At 33.6% G+C, this 22,601-nt stretch overlaps 2 protein-coding genes across 5 annotated transcripts; one reads left to right on the plus strand and one right to left on the minus strand.

The window, feature by feature from the left end:
* The first annotated feature begins 3,809 nt into the window (after positions 1-3,809).
* Positions 3,810-14,071, plus strand: LOC120628915 (protein FAM117B-like). 3 transcript variants are annotated; one of them, XM_039897584.1, is made up of 9 exons: positions 3,810-4,152; positions 4,295-4,533; positions 5,387-5,514; positions 6,401-6,548; positions 7,465-7,604; positions 8,500-8,599; positions 9,387-9,443; positions 11,073-11,176; positions 11,697-14,071. In XM_039897584.1, exons 1-9 carry the CDS (start codon positions 4,145-4,147, stop codon positions 11,871-11,873), a joined length of 1,101 nt encoding a protein of 366 aa, XP_039753518.1. In that variant the 5' UTR covers positions 3,810-4,144; the 3' UTR covers positions 11,874-14,071. The 3 variants fall into 3 exon arrangements, with proteins under 3 accessions (XP_039753518.1, XP_039753519.1, XP_039753517.1); XM_039897585.1 differs by having other exon boundaries at positions 3,810-3,978; XM_039897583.1 differs by lacking the exon at positions 9,387-9,443 and having other exon boundaries at positions 3,810-4,533.
* Positions 14,072-20,242: 6,171 nt separating this feature from the next.
* Positions 20,243-22,484, minus strand: LOC120629010 (DNA-directed RNA polymerase II subunit Rpb4). 2 transcript variants are annotated; one of them, XM_039897729.1, is made up of 3 exons: positions 22,102-22,484; positions 21,832-22,030; positions 20,243-20,550 (listed from the first exon to the last, which is right to left on the minus strand). In XM_039897729.1, the coding sequence occupies exons 1-3, from the start codon at positions 22,160-22,162 to the stop codon at positions 20,376-20,378; spliced, it is 435 nt and encodes a 144-aa protein (XP_039753663.1). In that variant the 5' UTR covers positions 22,163-22,484; the 3' UTR covers positions 20,243-20,375. The 2 variants fall into 2 exon arrangements, with proteins under 2 accessions (XP_039753663.1, XP_039753664.1); XM_039897730.1 differs by having other exon boundaries at positions 21,832-22,012; positions 22,102-22,474.
* Between the last annotated feature and the right edge of the window lie 117 nt (positions 22,485-22,601).

Below are 22,601 nucleotides of genomic sequence, written 5' to 3' on the forward strand. Positions count from 1 at the left end.
TGTCAAAGAATGAAAACACGGTAGCATTTGAGAAAAATACTGCCATATTGCTCTGTCATTCCTATTACCCAATACATAAGGGGACTGAATGTCAAAAAAATTTAAATGCTGAGTTGTCCCTAGTCCACAATTATTATTTTTATTTGACTATTTTATTTAATAATAATATACCAAATGCCATAAAATAATGTTCCGTATTATCATTATATATTAATATGCATGGCACTAGTACTCAGACTGAGGGGCGCGAATTCATGTACTGCCTTTCCCTATGTTTTGTAGTATTAGAAGGGTGGTTCTATTTATGGCATGTGCCTACTTTAATGCCTACCCCGGTAAGGGAAAACGCCACTTTAGGGATTTAAGCATAGTGCATTCTTCCCCGTTTCATGCTTAAGAAATACACTTAACATTTTTGTATTTTGATGTATATATGGCACATTATAATGATAATTCAAGTAATAAATAAACAATAATAATTCATTACTTTGCCCAAAGCTGTTACTAATATATTGAAATAGACTTTCAGTTTGAAGACGTACGCAGTAAGATGTTATTATTCTGACGAGATTGACTCCATATATGAAATAAAAAAAAGGGAATGATGAAAAAGAAAATCACAATTTACGGACCTTTTAAAATAATTATGTGTAGAAATATGTTAAAGCAACATTACTGTAATTTCTTTAGTTGATGTCCGTGTCCAGATAGGCAGACAGGGAGAATAGACGATGGGACTAAATTATGTAAAAGTGTATGTATGTAATAAATAAATTATGTGGTTAAATCAACATAGACTTAGTATATCTATGAAGTTCTTTGAATAAAAGATATCTTATTCGTGACCCCTAACTAAATGGTTATCTGTTGAATACTTAATAAGTAAAATTTTCTCGACAGCAATAAATATTATAGTTACTTGTAACGCGTGATTACTGATTTTTTATTTCATTAAATAAACAACCTAGCATTTTAGGTCGCGTTTTAGTTTGCAACGCTCACGTATGTCACGCTCTTAAGTGGTAATAACATCTCCATTTACGTGTGTATTATAGCAAATAACAAAGGAAACTAAATTCTTGTCAAATCTTCCAATACAATTGTTTAAATTAAAGTAGTACAATATCCTGACCCGCGTTTAGTTGTTTAAGATTTTAAAATTAAGATCCTTTTTTTTTGTTATCTGTATCATACAGCTACTAAAAGTAGCGTTTTTTGTGATATTAATTAATGTCGTTATTATATTTTATTATGCTAACTGCGTTGCATATTTGTGTTTTACGAAAGGTAAACTTGTCTGAGACTTAGTTTTAGATTAATTAAAAGACAATTTTGTGCTATGCCTATTAATACATGTTGATTTTAAAGTGGACCCAAAACGGAAAACAAATAATAACACTGCGGATTTTTAAGGCTTTGTATTGGTTATCCCACAAACGTTTTACTGAAATTCGTTCGACAAGTCTGCAAGTAAAAAAATAAGCACAGATCACCATTTTGTGTATGGTTCTCTTTGTATAAAGAAGATATGTTGTAGTTTGTGGACTTTATGCTCTGATTCTGAAGTCATCCGGACGTGAGCCCACGCAGAAGGAACCCTTAGGTCGACGTCCCCCCTTCTGACCGAAGCCACGGTGCTCTTCTCATGGCGACGCTGATGGCGGAAACCTTTTAAGGTTGTAACCACCTCGACCGAAATAAGTTTAAAACTGTGTCCAACAGATTCGTCGGGCGCCAAAATGACTCTCCCTTATTTAATCTAAGGGTATTGAGTACAAATAGTAATATTTAGGGGAAGAAGTTTGGAAGTATTAGTAATTTACTATTTCATTCAACATCATGACAGTAAATATTTCTATGTGTGTTATACATTAATAGTTCGATCAAGTTTCGTTTCGAAGGCTACTTTAAAATCAACATGAATTTTATTAAAAAAAAACAATATGTGAACTTACAGTGATATGTTATTACTTTCAGAGGTTTATATCCCGTAACTGTACATTGGCAGCCAGAAAATTGGGATAGACTTTACCTAATTCTTAAAGACGCTACTTCAAGTTTAGCTTTTAAATTAATAATATTTCTATGTATTCGACTTATGTTACAATGATGCTGATTCTGATGCAAAAATCTCCAAACTAATTGCCCGATTCAAAAAACTTCATTGCCCGATTCTAAATCGACGAAGTTGAGCTTTCCTTTTAGCAAGGTTCCTATGGAATAAGATAGCACTTTTTCAAGACACGTTGATTTAATTCAGTTTAGTTTGTGTACAATCGAACTAGCACTATTACCGTAAGAGCTACGTTATTCGATGCATAATATCGGTCTTCCTAGGCCATAGGATTTATCCAGCAATTTAACCAACAGTTTCAAAACCTGTTGTGGAACAATTCGATCTCTAGATACAATAGCATGTCACTGTAGTGCATAGGTGCTAATTCGATTGTATACATTTCTCTAAACTAACCTAATCCAAGGTTGCCTAGCGATAAGGCCGCCTTTTGTATTCTACTTCTTTTTTTATGTTTCTTTTTTTCTTGTATAATTCTTAATGTGGTGTACAAATAAAAAGTTATAATAATAATAATAAATTGAGAGTTTATATTTCCATAATTTTCCAAATGGAAATGTTGATTACTTGTCTTTAAACTTGTCAGTTAGATTAGAGATTTGTATGCAAACGAACTAGCACCATTAAATTCATCTTGAAAGACATTTATTTAGTGCAATTTGGAAATGTGATTCAAAATATTATATTTTTGTTCAACTGAAATTTTATTTCTATTTTGTTAAAGTTGGTTTATCTAAATATACCCATTAAAAAGTACACAATCCTCTCATTAATTTTTATTTGCGGATTTTTTCTAGCGAACTTAGGGTTAAGATAAAAAGCCCCATGCGCTTATATACTTGAGAGCAAACGGAATACAATCTTGCAGTTTATATTATTACCAGATCAACTGCACAAATGAAGCCGATAATTGAATTTAACTGAATGCAGCAATGTGCGATTGTATCGGAAGATTACCACTCTACATTTACCACTAAGCAAAAGACACATTGCGGAGTCTAACCTGCGCCTTAAATGGCCTAGCGACGACTTGCCGGTAACGGCATGCGGAGCCGGGGTATGTGAGCGGTGCGGCGGCCATGCCACGCATTGCCTAGTAGCAGTAGCGATTGTGACTCAGGTGGACGTTTTTAAATGGCGTTATCCATAATGGTTGGCTTAGCTTCGACAAGATATTTTTAATTTGAGGTTTATAATGTTTAGAATTTATTGCTTCCCACAACCTTTACATTTTTAAAGGTATGCTCTAGATGTTTGACATCCTAAAGGCCGACTTACATTAAACGAGCGAATGCTAATTCTATCCCTACTATTATATCATTTTAATGTAAACAGACGTAGAACATTCAGTTATATCTGCGTTCTAAACGGCATTAGAGCTACACGTAACAGGGCATGCAGGGAGCACGTCCTATTACATGCCGCGCGGTCATCAATTTCAGGCGTAGATACCACCACGCCCTTCAGACCGGAACACAGCAGTGCAACAATGCTGCTTAGCAGCAGAATTAACCATGGCGATTCTTCCCCGGACAAGCTCTGAAACAAAAAGCTCTACTGACTACTGCTACATCTTCGGCTCCTATGGTTTTGATGCATTGGTTTGTTCTTCTATGGTGACATTTGGACAGAGCTAAAACCCAAAGCATTGTATGTCCGTTTAAAAAAGCAAGTATTGACCAGAGAGGACCAGAGACAACTGCCTTAGACCACAAACAATCTGTCATGGCGGAGTAATCAGCTGTTAATTGCAATGCCGACGAGTAGAAATAAATTGTTTCATTTTAACACTAATGCACAGTTTTCTTCTTGCTTTTAATTTTAGCTATTACAATAGAAAGTGATTTTTCGTTAAAGCATTATTTTTAAACAGCTAAAGAATGGCGCGATCTTCCATGTCACCTGTCAGTTTTATTCATTCATCCATTATAGTGCAGAAAAAAATGTGACTTGTTTGTTAAATTCTGTTTTATCCACTACTACGTGCTAGATGAAGATTAAGTGGAGCCGATTTATGTATACTTGTAGTTTTACGAACTCGCCGGTGCCAGTGCTGTATAGTATTATCTTATGTATATGTACGTAGCGCACTCTTTTTTATGGCCTAACAAATTCCTTCTACAAAGAGCCCGTACGGCGTCGGCGGTTCATGTTATTTTATTGGACATCGGGGGTTAGCTTATGTGTTATAGTTGGTGCAAGGGTTGTTTATTTTTTAAGTGATTGTAACGCGTGGGGGTGGAAAATGTCGGGTCGTGTTCGAAAACAGTCGGATTGCCCAGTGGGGAAGCAAGGTCCTATGAGGGCGACACTGCCGGTTTCGTCAGTGATGAAAGGCGGTGGACTGAAGAAGAACGCTGCAAATAGTCCAACGCTGTCACCGACGAACGTGTGGCGACGGATATCGCCCGATCACGCGCTTTCTGGCCAGAGAAGTCCAGGAGCTGTTAACTACAAAGGTATTGTTTACAGTCTTTGTTTATACTTGATCTTACTTTTATTGAGCATTACTTTAACTTTTACTATATATATTTTAAAGGACATGTACATTATAATAGAGACCAGTAATATATAGTAAGTAATAATCGAATGTAGTTATAGCACAGAATCACTGTTCACTAATATTTCAATCTGATCAAATTATTCTGTTAATGTTACATTACCCCATACAATTTTTTTTTAATATTCTTTACGTCCAACTTTTATCTCATCATCATCAACATCATTTCAACCAATGGACATCTTCTTCTGGACATATGTCTTTTGTCGGGAATTCCAAATACCACAGTATTTTGCTGGTTGGTTCTAGTGGATTCCTGTGACTCAATTGATGTCAACCGCCAACCTTGTTGGGGGTCTACCATCACTGCGCTTTCCTGTGCCATTTCAGCACCTTGGGACCCTAACATCCATAGGTTTCCCCAAACAATGTGCCCTGCCCATTGCCAATTCAGCTTCGCATCTCTTTGAGCTATCTCAAATCAACACAATATAATTTTAATTAATAGGCCTAATATGTAATGGGTTTTTCTTCATTGTGTTGAAGACATATTGTGTATACATACAGTTTGCAGTGGACTTTTAATTCTTGCATGTTTACAGTACAAGAGTGTCAACCTAAATCACCACGTACAATGGCTAGGTTACATGTCACCACCTGTCCATTGTACAAAATATAGTACCAAACTCAGTATGATGAATTTGAGTACTTAACATAGACCTTAATAGTGTACCACTTCACAAGGTGTAGTTTCTTTGACTAGGGATATTTAAAAGTTTCATTATTAATTGTATTAAAAACTTTACTTACAGGAAAAGGGCGCTTTAGCTCTAATGTTATCAGACGGACAGCCTCTCTAGACAATCTTTATCACAAAGGCCAATGGCCAAGGGACTACTACCTTCATGCAGGACAGTTACAAGTTGATAAGTCTACACAAGTAAGATTTTATTATTTTCATCTGAGGGCTAATCACCATTGCCCAAAGCAGTATTATTTTGATTCTTATATTGATTGTTGTTCCTTATTTTTTAAGACTTGAAGAGACATAAAAGAATAATACTGCTTTAAGAGATAGTCAATTTCATCTATGGTTGTTATTGTAGTTTAAGGCTGAGATGTATCAGTAAGTATGCAGTATATGTAAATTAGATATTGGTTAAAAAGAGATGTGATATTAATATTAACACTAACTTTGTACCATCTTTAAATCTGTCAAAGAGTGTTAAACTCATTAACTAAGACGATAATATCAACCAAAATTTACCTGAATTTTGTCATGTTAACCTTAAACTATTCATTAAATAATAAATACCAATACTATTTAAATCATCATTATCATAACTCATTACGAGCCTACGAAGAATGAGAAGGGTTCTAGGCTTTACTCCTCCGTGCAAGCCAAGTGTTGATCCGGCTAAGTTTGTGGTGTTCTTCTTAGACCAGGACACGTGTGGAACCCTCGTAGTTTTAGTTTTAAGTTTATGAATGTAGTTACCACCATCATCTCACTACTGTGTAATTCTTATGTACGCATCAAAAGTGCCACCTATGGGCCTACTTGAATAAAGATATTTTTGACTTTGACTTTGATGGGTAGACTTCACACACCCCTGAGAATAAAATGAGGACTCTCTGACGCAACAGTGGTTGCAGTGAATTTAAGTAGGAGGTCTTAGGTTCGATTCCCTGCAGGGGCAATTTTAGAATTTCAGAATTTCCCAGTCGGGACTGGTGGGCTTTGGCCCTGGCTAGTTACCATGTTGTGAACTTTGTTAAGTTCTCACTAGAAACATTGCTAAGTGACTGTTTTTATTTTGTTTAAGACTGATGATGGTGGTGGAGTTTCTGGACGGTCATCTAGGGGCTCAGAAGATGACAAACTAGACCGTTTCTTAAGAAGCCGCCTCCAAAGACCACACAAAACATCAGCATCAGGAGATTATTCATCACATTCTATGAGTCCTGGATTCTGTGAGTACCATAATTTTAAGTGAAATATACATTTGACAATATTCCAGTACATTAAGAATATCTAGACCAATCATCTAGATAATTGTTGGCAATTATATAAAATGATTGGTAGGTTACCAACCTATTTATCATTTCTTACTGTAATAGAAACTTATCTGCAAATATATTTAAGTTCTTAATTTCTTATGTTACATTTTTGTACCACAACAGCAATTAATTTTATTATTGGAATTATAAAATTTCATTGAAGCTTCTAGCAAATATATCCAAAATTATAGGTGTCTGTATGTATGTTTATCCACTAACTTCTCCATAACTATTGATAGGGTTGTGATTCGCTTGTTAGTGTTGTGGAAATTCTCTCACTAACTCATACCAAATAAAACCCTACACTTTCCACCTGCCTGCTGGCAGTGTGGGTATTTCGCACTCAGCACCATCCAACCCAGTAGCGCGAAGAGCCTTTCTACTTTTTATCCTTGCTACCTTTGCCTAGCTAAATCTTTTTAATAAAGAATGATTTTAGGTAGCATTATACCCAGGGCTTCGATCTATCACTGTACCAAATTTCAGCAAAATTGGTATATTGATAAACATAAAAATTTCAAATGTATGCATTTTCGTAGCATTAGGGGTTGCTACTGTAAATGAGCATATTAGTATTCCCTATAAGTTGCAACTCAAAACTGAGTAGGAGATTCTTTGACCACAACAATGGGTTATTACTAATATTTTCCTTTTTTTATTGTTCCGTTAATTTTTCCTTGTTTTGATTTCAGTGAATAATTGTAAATGATTGGGATCAAAGCTAAGGCTTTATTCATTTTTCAAATTAAAAGTGTAAATCTGTGACACATCCCTATTTATTGAATATATTAGTGGTTTGTGTTTAAATTTTACATTTATATATTTGCAGGGTCCCGCTTTGGCACGGGTGGTGTGCCCTTAAGGGCGGCACGTTCATCAGTTGAAGGGCTTAATCAAGAAATAGAAAGACTTGTACTCTACCCAGCTAGTGGCACACAAACATCGCATATTGACCGGCTACGAGATAAGGTGAACTGAACAATATGATTGAATTTTGACTAAACAAACCACCATACCATATGACTATATAGATCCACTAGATTTTATATCTTAATAGGTATACAATTCTGTCCTATAATGTATACAAATATGCAAGCTATAAAATATAATGGTCATAACAAGTTTTTGTTTAAACACAGACAAAGATGGTTTTAGAATATAGATCAACCATGCTGCTCCAATGCATGTTGGTAGCCTTTGACACCTATTACTGGTGGCTGAAACATGGTATTCAAAATTTCGACACAGTGACGATGAAGTGATTCGAAAATCTTGATTCGTTGTTGAACACGCTAAATCAACAAAACAGACACTCAGTAAACATGTTTACAAGATGTATTGGAAAACATTGTAATTTAGTAATTTTTTTTAAACAGATCCTTTTTGGTCTGCTAGAACTGTATTTATGATTAGTACATAGAGTGTTGATATCCTGGTGGTTACAGAGTTCAATCCCTGGCACACACCTCATTGTGAAGATCTCAGGCATCCTCACAATGTGATACTTTACTTAGGTCTCCATAATGATAAGCGTAAGAAGTCTATCAATCTACCCTTGGCCAATGTGGTGCACTGATAAATCTTTTCATTTTGAGACATCAAAATTCAAAATTTCTTAATTCATGTAGGCCTTACTCAAGCACATACCATACGTTCATACTTAATTGTAAGGGGATGGTGATAAATACGTTCGCCAACTTAAACCTAAAGCTACGAGGGTTCCAAATGCGCCCTGGTCTAAGCCCACAGGCCCACAAAAAACTTAGCCCTTTTTTTGTGATCACCATCTCAATATCCGTACCTTGTAGGCCAGTAATGGGTTTATGAAGATAATAATTTATTTCTATTCTATATGCACATACAGGTCACGCCAGAAGGGCACCGCGCGCCACTCGCGGAGCTACTAAGGCGCTCAGTCAACACACAAACTCCACACGACCTATGTCACACAGCCCACTCATCAGGTATGTTTCATCAGTATACATTTCTGAATTGCGGAATATGAGAAATAAATTATGGACTAAATATGAGGAATTGTTTAAACAAAAAAACAAAGTCTGTTTAATTATTAGCATAGTAGCAGTAGACCAACATCAAATGAGTCACTGGCAGCCACCGGAAACAAGGGGCCTGTTACCGTGTATTTGGAGCTGCCTACAAGAGACCTATTTCCAGCAGTGGACGTCAAACAGTTTAAATGATGATCATGTTGATTATTAGTGTAAAGGTTACCTTATTACGTTATGGCATTTCTTGACTTAAAATAATTGGATGCTATGAATGTAATTCTCAAAATATTAAATGTAATCTGTATGCTTAGTATAGGATTTGCATATTTCCAATAGTTCAGTTGATTTCAATTACCAAAAACTGTGAAGTAAAACTAAATGGACATAATTGAACCCATTTTCAAGACACAAATATTGTAATCCTGTTTTTTTGTTTGAGCTTCTTGCAGAAGTTTGAATGTATTGGCGCCTCTACCTCTACCTCTACGTAACAGAGTATTGATAGTTGAAACCGCATTATGTTATGGAATATACAACTCTTATACAAAGTGTACTAATATATTTTTTGACTTTTAAAGTAACTGTGACTCCTCTTTTAGAAAATATTAATAATTATCTTATAACTTATATTTTACTTCAATTGAATTTAGTTTGATTATTTATGTTCTAATGAAACCTAAATTTTGACATTGAGTTAGGGTGAGTAAAGTATCTTTATAAATGAAATAAATTGTGGGTATAGATCCACCATCCCGAGGGTCTCTCTCCAGCGCGGGCTCAGCAGAGCTACTAGCGACAGGTCTTTAATTCACCTATAATTTAAATTTAGGCACACTGCAGTAAAACATCCATTTTTAAGCTTTACCGCTAACTACATAGGACCATCGTTCTGCCAAGATTGACCATTGAACATAGATTTGTGTAGTCCATTGCTTCCGACCTTTACATTTTAGTGTACTGTAGTATTAATTAAATATTCATTTCAAAAAAAGAAACAAAGCAAAATTTTTATGCACTTCATTAACTATCTGTTCTCTTACTTCTACTACAAGTTAGCCCTTAACTGTAAGTGGTGGTAAGAGATGATGCAGTCTAAAATAATATCAGGCTATTAGAGGTATTGTGAAAGCATATTTTCGACCTAAAAATAATAAAGGAAAGTTAAGAAGAAATGGACTATATATTGTAAAATGATTTGAAAATATTGGCCTACCTATATCTGGTTTGCTCCTGTGTATGTTGAGGAAAGAATTTTATGGAATAAAACTTCATTACTAAAATAAATATAATGCAACTCATGCTAGACTCCCTTTTTTTGTAACAAGTGCAGATTAAGTGGCATTGCTATTACAGAGAGTACAATAACAATTGTAGTATATTATTAAAACAGTATTTTGTTTCCCTTGAAAAGCTTTATAAAAGCTAATAAATAAATAAATAAATAAGTGTACTTTATCATTTCATCTGCACTTGTGTCTGCATAAAACTCTATTCATGTCATTTCAGTATCATGGATAACAAAAGCGAGTAACAAAATTAAAGAAATCCTTATTGGGAAACTGCATGCATACATTTCACAAAAATTGAGCAAAATACAGCAGTGTGCTCGTTCACTTAGATCCCTTGCATCTTTATGCAATGAATAGTAATATGCACCAACTGATAAATCCAAGCATGCAAGTAATATGCCCCATAGTTTATATGATTCAGTAGTGTGGTTTTTGAATGCGAGAAATCGTCTTTGTTTACAAGGAAACATGTTTGTTTAATACAAAAACTCATGTTTAGGGTAAACCCTTTGAGTATGGAACCCCTATTAGTAAGAACGGGACCCTATTAGTCAGAATCCTCTGTCTGTCTGTTTGTCAATCTGTCATCAGGTTGTATCTTATGAACTGTGATAGTTAGTTAAAATGTTGACTGATGTATTTCTGTTGCTGCTAAAAAACTGAATAAAATAAATATTTAAGGGGGCTCTTTTGCCATTTTTAAAGATAACTGTATGGAACCCTACATACACAAGTCTGACTCGCACTTTGCCGGTTTATTGTTAAATACAAGGAATCATGATTTTTGAATACAAGGAAACATGTTAGTTGAATACAAATAATCATGATTGATATGGTATTGTTAATGGGTACTATTTACTACTATTATTTACTACTTTATGTCTAAAGTAGTAAATAATAACTAATAATTAGTAATTTATTATCATGTAATTTTTTTAAAGACATGGGTTCCATATCGAAAAGGTACAGTCGTCAAGATAATGTTATTCCATTAATATACCCCAAAAGGAAATAAAAATAAAATAGGACGGAGTTCTTTTTTTGTAATTAGAAATCTTTTGCTTTTTAGAAAAGAATTCTCTTTTTGAATAAATCCTATTATTTTGCCCATTTTAATATTTTGATATTTACCTTTCCAGGCGGTAGCGTCTGCTCATCACCAGATCTCGACGGCTCCAAACTCGGGACTTCACCACAAATAAACCGATTCCTAGCACGCGAACCTCCAGATGGTTGTGAGAAGGTAATAACTTTTTGTTGATCTTTAGTCATAGGTCTCGAACAGCGGGAATATATCTATACTAACAATAAGCTGAAGTAAGAAAACTTAACCTTTTGGTTTTTTAATGTAAATATAATGTAATTATTTCCATTTAACATGAACTAACGAAATAAAAGTTGTTTGGGTTGCTCTGAAAAGAGAAACACCAATAATAGATATTATATCACTATTTCCTTTCCTAATAATTAAGTTCACAACCCAAAATGAATTTTAACGTCAGACATCAAAGTCGAAAACCACCTCTGCATGAAAGCTGTCATAGAGTAAAAAAGTCCTATGGTGTCCAAAGATTGAAGTCCAATAAAGTGAAATGGGCTTCACTAACATAGATATCACCATCATCTCACAACTATGTAAAAAAGGTCACCCCAAAAATGCTTTATAAGTAAATTATTTATTGATATACATCTTTACACATTACATTACAGTTGAAATTAGGGAGATTTCGTTTCTGTTTTTAATCTTACCACGTAACCACCAGGTAAATCTGAAAGCCGGTGAGGGCGCGTACGTGGAGTCAATGGTGATGAAGCCAACAGTGCCCGCTTTCACACTGCGGCCGTCACTCGGCTCCGCTTTCCAGCCACTGCAGCCCGCGCCCACCTCGCCCGCGGGCCCCGCGCCTTTCCCCGCCACGCCACACCCGTCGCCCCACTGACGTGACGCGCGCCGGGGGGCTAATGTCACTCGACGGCGCAATAGGGTATTTGACATTTTCCTACAATGCTTCAGGTGTTAAAAATTTCCACAATACTACATACAGAGTGCCAAGTGTGAGAATTTCTACCTACGTTTGCTTGTTGGATCGCGTGAAAGTCATCTACGATTTATATGGTATCGAAAGAACGCCATCTAGTGACAGTACGGTTTCCCAGTATTTTAACTAGATGCGCGCGAGCGCTAGAGCGCTACTCCGACACCATATAAATCACAGTTAAGTTTCACACAATTTAATAAGTGATTGACGTAGATGGAACTCACACTTGGCACTCAGTTCGTCACGACAGTAAAACCTTGAATTGGGTACACGGAGTTGATTTTATAGTCGCATATATTATAAAGCCTCTATAATCCGGGCTCAGAAAAAAAATGCCTTCCTTCCTTCTGTCAGTTCGTCATATACAACATAATTAAACATAAAAATTAATTTTAGTTAAATGAAAAGAACACGATTTAATTAATTTAAATTAATTCGTACTGCGCCGTTGTACGGTTATGTCAAATACATAACATTGCCACAGTGTGAATGTATTTAAAAAAAATGTGGTTTTATTGTTTATTTACAATCGATTCAAAATTTAATCCAACAACATTCGTTAGTTAGTTAATGATTTCGTTTTTAATAATGATAACGATGCGTAGGAGGGCAAATAAAATATTAGAATATGTTTATCATAAATTCAACGCCACCTCAAAATGAATATTAAAACTATATTAAATTTAATAATTAATAAAGAGACAATTTTTTTTTTATAAACATACTGCGCTGGTACAAGTTATGGAACTATTGTTATGTTATATGAACAACTAACAGACGTCGGAAACGCATTATTTCGCAGTCATACTTGAATGCAGCACACGCGATCAAAGTTGGCCGGACTGCACTGTAGGAAGACAAGAGTGGCTGTGTAACAGATATTTTTCTAAATAATTATTGTTACATATACAAATGTCACGTTAAACTAAGTATTATTCAATAGTAGGTGAAGGTGACATTTGTACACTGTACAAGCTCGAATGCCATAGAGGGCAACCTTAAGCCCGGCCAAGTAAGATTGTGCCATTGAACTACAATACGCGAGACGCTAAAACCACATGCTTATTTAACTTTCGTTCTATCTTCGTGCATTTTGTTTTCCATTATAATATTAAAACAAAATTACAAATCGCGCCCCATTATTAAACCAAATTCAATTTAATGATTTATGTAATGGAGATACGTAATTTCGGAATTAATAGTATCAGAATTCGTTACACCATAAGGGTTTAATATAATTGCCATAGTTAGTCCGCTACCAACTTAGACTGCAACATCACTTATTACTGAGAGTGAGATTGCAATCAAGGGCTAACTTGTAGCTGATCAGTATTTCTTGATACTTATTCACAGGAAAATAAGTTCGATTTTCTCATCTTGGTGATTAACTTAAATTAATAATGGTTTCAAGTTTACAGCTCTTTTCAAAATGACATTTCACGCTTTGCTGTAAAATTTGTCTTAAAGACTTCTCATAATAATAAGGCTGACCAGTCTGAGATCAACTAAATACCTCTGAAGTCGGATGGAATCTTATTTTTATTTCCTTAGCGCGTACTGTACGTTTTTATTTTATATTGGCACAAATGTTTACTTTACGTTTGTTATTTACATACCGATATATACCTGTTATAATATAATTTCTTTAATGTGGGAATGTCAAATACCTTGTTGTACTATTTAAGTCACCAGACATTAAAATTGGTCATATTCGACCCATAAACATCACACTTCACCCCCATAATTACATTGTTCAAAGTAACGATAACAAAGGACAGTAAACAGAAATTGGACTAATTTTACTAGGCTAATTTTACCAGATAAAATCCATCCAGTTCATCCAGTTTTGTAATAGACATAACATTTCACAATATCGCATTTCACAAATATGTATATAAAGTACATGCAGTTCAAAGTGTTGGTGCATCAAAATATCTTTTGCGTTTGTATAAAGGCAAACCGACCGTGTAGTTTATATTCGCTTTTTATTGAATTTTAACTTGTACTATTGTTTATTAATGTTAAACGTTTTAAACTATGTTTGTTTCTGAGATTTGTTTATCTAATAACTTGACTATTCTATTGCCTGTTTCTTTTACCTGGCGTTATAATGTAAAAAATCTTTTCGATACTTTTTAGTGTAATGCATGTTTTAAAAATAGGTAAAAAACCAATAATGTAAAAAAATATATTTAGGAATAAAATAAAAAGATATATTTTTATGTATGTATCTTTTAATATTTTTAAAATATTTTTTTATCTAAAAAGTAATAGGAAAAATGTTTTACATTAAAATACAGGTAAAAAGCAATTGAATATTCATAAATCGATAGTAAAGCGCCGCTTCCGAAATACCGAATTAACAGGGTTCTTCAATAAATTGAATTCAAGAATGAAAAGCGTCCATCGCTACCTTGTAATACATACCCACAAAAATGTCAGATCTTGCTTATGAGTAGACTGCTGTATATACTAATTGATACATAGAGAATTTAATTTACCAGAATTCTTAACTCACATGGTGTGTACCATATAAATAAGAGAGAATATTAGATACAGAAAATACTTAATATTCTTTTTTTTTATCGTAATCAATATTGGCTAACCTTTAGATAGCTAAACTAAATTGGTTCAACATTAAGTTAAGTCATGTTTTATTTAGTTCATACTTTAAGTTAAACAAAATAGGCACAAATATCGTGATTTATAACTTATCAATGAAATCAATAATAAATATAATATAGCTGTTCAGTTTTTGATGACTCATTAATAAAAATAATAAAATAGTTAGCAAAGTGAAGCATTTAACTATTGTTCTTAATTTTAGAGGAAATCTCAATTCCAAGGAAGAACCTTTGTTTGTATCTATAATGAAAATCAAAATCTTTATAAAATTTATGAGTCTAAATGAAATAAAAACTCACGTTTAATGTAAATAAAATTGTATTCAAGTACCACCCACTACTTTGAATACGATCATGTTAAATAAAATATTTTTTGTTAGATATAAATTAAGTAGTAGGTACTAATCTCTAGAGTGTAGTTTATTTTAGTAAATAAAACACATGAAACAATAATTGTCATCTACAAAATAGATATAATATGGTTCATGGCATATGGCATTAAACAAGACCAGGAATAAATAGTAAAAAAATATTTACTAAAAAAAACTATCACTCGCAGTGGGTAATTATAACAATGTCTTAGTACTACCACATCTTTAATCAGTAGTGACAATAACGAATTGTATTGTATGTAAGTTAAATTGGCTATTTCAATACTTAAATAACTGCAGAATGCTTTCAGGATTTTAATGGTAACCATAGTAACACACGACTGCTGAACACTTCACGTAGTTTACATTTCAAAATGGCGCCTTTCAGATGCCACAGAGAACTTTATATAGCCATCTATCATTCAGAATGATGTATGGATTCTAACGTTAAATTTATAGAGGAATAAAGTTATTCACTCAGTTCAGTTGTGTAAATAATTACATTACGCTCATCAGTTACTTAAAGAAATGATGTTACTAGTATTTCTATAAACCAAAGTAAAAATTCACTACTAATGCTCAGTCAAATTTCGAATAAAAACCGCCAGTCACGATCATTTTCACTTTATAACGATCATGAAACATGTTATAAAGGTAGTTGTAGACTTGTTTATATAACATTATTATATTGTACTGTTAATTAAATGTGGACAAACTTGTTATATATAGCAATGTAAAATACTGTGGATGTGTTATGCAACATTAGGTTTATAACATGTTACTTAATCTGGGCTCACCTTTAGAGAAGCGTTTTAAATGAAACGACTACAAATAGAAGTGGAGAGACTGGATTACAATTTTGATCTCAAATATCGTTTAAATCTTGTACATAAACTCATTTGCATACATGTATTACAAAATAGTAGCTTTGAGTATGAAATATTTGTTTCTGAATTCAAGTTATAAAGTTTTGTGAGTTGAATCCGAATGTACTTTTTTATATTTGGTGTTTAATAAACTTGGACCAAAATTCTCAAGGGCTAGAGTATCACAGACGTCAGGAAGGCAATGGGGCTCGAGGTACGCTGTTTTTCTAATGAAGATAGCTTTAAATTATGGGATTTGACAAGAAAATGTGGAAGATGATAGACTGATTTTTTAAATCTTTACTCATGCTTTGGTACAGGTATCTTGACAATGATTATATAATAAATATAAAAAAATATATATATACTCGAGAGCATGCGCGCCATTTTCTTTCAAGCCTGGTGTGAGGTTTGCTGTTCATATAATCTTGTCTGCATAACGGTCATGGGAACGGTAGGATTTGATATACTTGAATAATCGGAAGAAGGCCGCTCGGGCTGCTTGAACATTGGAACCAGCCGAGTAATACGAAGACGTAGATGCCGATTCGAACATGCCGACCAGCATGTATGTATAGCACTCCTCAGAAGTGTGAAATTATGCCACCTCCTATAAGAATAATACCGAGCGATATGTAATAAACGAATGTTTTTGATTGTATATTAAGAGTATATATACCGAGTGTTTACATTTTCTTGAGAAATGCGTGGGTCAGGTATCTGTACTGGGTGCAATGCAACGGATAGACACGGTACTCGTTTTATATCATTGGATAGGAAAGTATGGACCATGCCAATTGGATCTCTCATTTTGGCCAAAACGCATTTCTATCATCGAGACTGATAATGTAGAATGTTGAAAACATAGTTAGATCTGTTCTATTATTTTTTAAAGTTTTGTAAAATTCGACGGCAAAGTATATATATTTTGGACGGCTCACCTTTGGAATATAGAGTATTTTAAATCTTGTCATTGCTCAAATCAAAATTTTTATTAGGAGCCACACTTATGATGTATGCCGAATTTCAAATGTAAACATGTGATTGTAATTTCAAGTTGCTGATAATATCTATATATATGTCTATTATAATTTTATGTAACTAAATGTGTATCAATTATTATTTAACAAATGAATGTGATATGTAAGAGAATATAGATCGTAACTTGACAACTTCGGGTACTGATACGCGATCGTGTCTGTATCTAATCTATTCGTAGGTTGGCACAAAGTAGACAGTGGCCATGAGTTGTGAAGTGTTACAGAAGGTGCTGCGGAGTGATTTAGTGTAAGGTGAAATGCGGGAGGTTTGCACTGGCTTGTGACAAGGCAGGGTGTTCGAATATCTTTTGGACTTGCGGTAACTTGATGGCAGTTTTTTTTAATAAGTTTACCAGTGTATGTGACGATCTAAACTGTTAGTTTTGACTATGTACAAAATAATTTTCAATTTTTTTTTTCATAAAGAACATGTATGTATATAACTACTTTAAAAAAAGATTAAGTAGGATTATAATATGCCAATTAAAACTCATCTATGATTTCACAATCATTAGTAGTAAATGTTGTAATGATAATAGTAATTTACGCTGCGCAAAATAAATATCATTAAAATATAGGTAATACAAAGCCGAGCCAGTATTTAAAAACCGGATTACTGTGTAGATTTCTCTCATAAGTGCAATATCTAGCTGTAATGTTGACAAATATTCTAACGAAACCGTATATATGTCGTGAATCTGTGAGTTTATTGCGTCGCCTCCAAACAAACTCTTCCATTTAGTTGCACACACAGGCGTTGCGCATACACACACACTTTTTAGCTACTGGTACAGCCGTGAGTGCCTGGTGTGAAATTTTCTATCAAATCCAACGCCAGCTGTATAGAATCGTAATACCGCTATCTAATTAAAATACTGGGAAACATTATTATCACTAGATGGTGTTATATTGATTACATAGAAATCTTAGTTAACTATCACGCGATTTAATAGGTAGAAAACTAGGCACTCTGTATTGTTTAACACTGAAGTTACATTAATCTGTCAAATTAGTATGGTGTTGTAAAATCATGAGTTCAATCCATAAAAATGGTAGATTTACTGCAACGCCGAATGTTATTCAAAAATGTTTTGGTCTTAACAAAATACATGCTAAATGGATTTCAGTAGGATACCCAAATAAATTATTTTTCATACAAATGGTATACATAAAATGTCGTTTCATACTAACGTCAAGTTTGATAAGTTGATAGCTTGTTCTGTCCAGTTCTTCGATCAATAACAATCTAGACATGTATGCTATAAAACATCAAACACTATGTTTTTGTGACCCTTTTTAATTTATGATTTCGGAATTTTCTCTGGTCTGGTCTGGTTCGGCCGTGGCTAGTTACCACCCGCCGACTAACCTGCCTATTAATTAAGCGTTCCAGTACGATGCCGCGTTGACACGGATAAGGGGTATGGGTTTAAATAGAAATGCCATGCTTCTAATGGGTTAGCCCTCTACCGTCTTAGGCTGCATCGTCACTTATCATCAATTTTGCACTCAAAGGTTAAATTAATAATGTTGTTTAAAAAAAAAACATTGTTATTGATCGAAGGTCCAATTGCCGTAACCGGTAGGAACTATAATGGTGTTCAGAGGGTCGATAACAAAGTATGTGCGTATACGCAACGCCATAAAACAATTGTACAGTTTCTGTAATCGTCGTAAGCTTTATATTCGCATCGCTTCCTGTTAGCTTCCATGATGTTAATAGATACCCACATGAAACCCAAAACAATATGCTTTAGTAACGTACGACTTTAAATATTTAGATTTACGTCACAGGTCCAGGTTGTACTTTAGGATTTATCTTTCCCAATGTCGTTACCTACTTTAAGAATTAGTACGTTTAGGTGACCCGAAAACATTAGCTGTTAATAAATGTGTGCTATACAACGGTATCCTTGCCGATTATTTTATGTAAGAGCTTTCTATGTCGAGTTGTTTCCATTATAATCATATTCATCGATTAATATTATAAGAGTAGTAAGTAGTAAAATGGGAAAGTATTTGAGAAAAGTTGCTATTTGTACTTGTAATCGTATCCTAAATAAAAAATTAGGTTGTGCCCTACAAACCTAGTTTGTGGTTAGCAGATAGTGACTGAAATCCTGTTTTGAGTAATGTTAACAGTCAGTACAATGTAGAAACTATTAGAAAATATCTTTCGCAGTTTACTTTTGCGCTCTTCTAATACATTTGTTAACCATATTCACAATATGAAACAACTTTGTGTAGAATTATTAATGTTTTTTAAAGTACATAAAGATATTTTTGTATGTTCAGGGTAGGAGATGTGCGAGATGATGATGTAACATAAAAGTAAATTTGCTAGAACCTTAGATTTGATAGTTCTTTTTATAGATGGTTAATATTATTTTAAAGTTTGCTTTTAGATGATTGATAAGTTTGTAATTTTTATTACTACGATATTAGAATAAATACTAACATAAAACTAAACCAAAAGTGCCCATTGAGATAAGTTTATAAATAAGCAAGCCTTTTGTTCAGCATTTTGTTAAAGAATAATGTTTAGGCGACTTTAAAATTAGTGATTAAGGAAATTATTGGGAGGATTGTTGAGTTTTAGTTTTCTAAAATTGTTGAGGTTTATTGAAAAAAAAATCTTTTATTTTTTTACACACAATGTTCAACAAAAGGCTTGCTTTTAGAGGCATTAATTAACATCAATAATAATAGTATCGATTTTAAGTAATGATAAGAATGGTTTTATTATAGTTTTGTTTCAAAGAAGAAATTCTAATTACTATTTTTGTTTCCAATATTTTATCACTTTTACCTGTTTTCATTGTAATGTATCTTGCTGTATTGCAGACATATCCAATATACAGACTGATTTAAAATACTCGTTTTTATTTATACTAAGAGAAAGAATGTTTAATAACAAAGCTATCGAAGCAACTCAATGTGAATGATGTGTCGTATTACACTGCCATTGAATCAACTTTTGGTGGTCATCAAGATGTATCAGTCGCAGCGTTCTTTTACAATGTCACGTTTAAACCGATTAGGGAATGGGTTTAATATAACTGCCATATCCCTACTAGGTTAGCCCATTACCATCTAAGACTGCATCATCACTAACCAGCAGGTGAGATTTCAGACAAGGGTTGACTTGCAGTGTAATTAAAAAATGTATAGCTGCGTTTCTACATCATAATAATGCAACAAGCAAGTATTTTTTCACTTATTTAACTTTTGCAGATCAGCCCTTGGTCCAACTGAAGTGGCACTATACATTAACTTCTGGAATAATATTCTTCAGCAATATAAAAATTAATTTAAATGAAAATCGTTTGTACTTGGGAAGGGATGTGCTTGATGCACAAAGAAAAAAAGTTAGTATATACATTGTATATTTCCATTAAGATTTATAATTGAAACATGTCAAAACTCAAAACTCCTTTTAAAAAGCATATGACTTGAGAATCTAGCCTTCATTAAATTAAATAATAAAGATAGAATTGTTTTACTAATACTGGATACTGCGTTTAGTCTGTATGTCGTCTAGCAGTATTCTGAGCTCTTCATCTTCGAATCTGCCTTCTAAGGATGGAATTAATGCTTTTGCTTCTTCAGGAGTCTCTGGACATAGGTTTGCTAGACTGGCAATTTCAAATTTATGTAGCTTTTTTGACTGTAGAAGGCTGAAAAAAAGGATCACAGGTTATATATCACAGGTTAATATATCACAGGTTAATATATATCACAGGTTAATATAAAGGATCACAGGTTATATATTGTAATTGAAACACATTATAATTTTAACTTTATAACTTATTCATTTTATAGTTTTTTCATAATACAGTGTTCAAAGATCTTATTATCAGACAGTAAAAGCATATTGTAGACAATATAATCTATAATATATGTGATGCACTAAGTGAATGTAACAGAGAGTGGGAAATATTTCTCCGTGCTACTACTATCATCTAGTGGCTTGATCACCAATCCATCTGCACCATGGTGATAATGGATAAACTCTCCAGTTGGGCCATTAGTCGAGCGGTGGACTGTTATAGGCTATTCATGATGAGGATAATTTTACTATACTAATATTATATAGAGAAAAGATTTGTTTGCAGTTGATAAACTACTGAACTCATTTTAATCATTCTTTCATCATTAGAAAGCTATGTTTGATCAGATGTTTAATATGATAACTGTTTATATTATGAAAATTTATGACTTAACAATGGATAATTGTTAAGATCTTAACAATTATTTGTTGTAAATTCAACATCTCCTGAGGATGCTCCGAGACATACGTAGAGGGGTACATTGCCAAAGATCTGTTTGGTGTGGAGTATAAGAATTGAAGAAATTATAAATTACACAACACAGATTCTGCTTTTCGCTGACTATAGCAAATTAAGCTTAATTTTCATAATATATCATGGATTTCCACAAAGTAATGCCTGCTTCTATCCAATATATGATAACAGATTATTTTGATATTAGTTGTCTGTTGACAATCATTATTAATCTATGTAAGGCAGGGCTTCCTATATAAGCTGGGTGCCGGGAAAAGTACAAAGCTGCTCCTCAGTACAAAGCTGCTCCTCAGTACACTTGCTGAAAAGTACAGAGTACTTCAGAATAAGAAAAAAAATTGTTTGGTAGTTTGTGCAGCAATGTCACAGCTTAACCCACACTTTGAAAAATTGTGTGGAGATCAGCAAGCTCAACAATATTTTCTAATCCAATGGGTAAGGCCAAACATAATGATAGTAGATAGTCATTATGTTTGGCTTTACCTGATGATGTCTTTGCCTTGGAGAGCACATTAAGCTGTCTGGATATGAGTTGGCTGAGGATGAATATGATTGTACTAGCTCAGCTTATACAATATGTGCACTTTAAACAGTTTAAAATAAATTAATGCAGACTTCTAATCATTTGGTTATTTGAAATAGGTATTTACTCACTTTCTAATAGCAGTTATAGTTTCCTTGTTTTTGAACTTTTTGAACATGTTTGTATAAGTCAGCGTCTTCATGAATACTTCAGAAAACTCTTGTTCTTCTTCTGCAGATTCATTCTGTGCTTTTCGATGCTCTAACAACATGTCAACTTCTGATATTAGTAAAGTTTCAGCGTTTTCGAATTCTGAATATAAAAAAAAGAGTGATAAACAATCTACAAACATAACCTCAAATTGTTTGAAAAAAAGGTTCTGTATTTAAAGTATTTCACACCTTTCGGAAACTGCAAATCTGCAGCATCCTCTTCCACGACGTCTTGGATAGGACCAGACATTATAAGTTATATCGAACTACGCTGACTTTTAACACAAAAATAAATAAGTTTAGATTGGAGTATTGTGGCATGTACAAACTTAGAATTCACAGTTTTACTGTTTATTTAGAATGCAAGTTTCCTATAGATTTATTTACTATTTTTCTTGACAATTCAATACAATGTCTCAGTGGTATAGGTACTCAGTGGTTTGTTTTTCAATGTTCTTTTTTTGTACTTTGAATTCTTACGGCTTAGGTTCTCGTTGTTGTGTGTCTACTGTCTATCGAAATGTCAGCGATAGACGAAACCAAAGAAACGACATTTATTATTTGTGTGTTGTTGCTTTCACAGGTTTCATCATGTTGGCGAAAGCCGAAATGTCAGCTCAATAAAAGGTTCTGAATCTCTTTTTTTTTTTTTTTTTTTCTCTTCTGGCTTTACAGAGATTAGCCAATGT

This window comes from Pararge aegeria, chromosome 13 (genome assembly GCF_905163445.1).
Source record: "Pararge aegeria chromosome 13, ilParAegt1.1, whole genome shotgun sequence".
NCBI classification, from domain to species: domain Eukaryota; kingdom Metazoa; phylum Arthropoda; class Insecta; order Lepidoptera; family Nymphalidae; genus Pararge; species Pararge aegeria.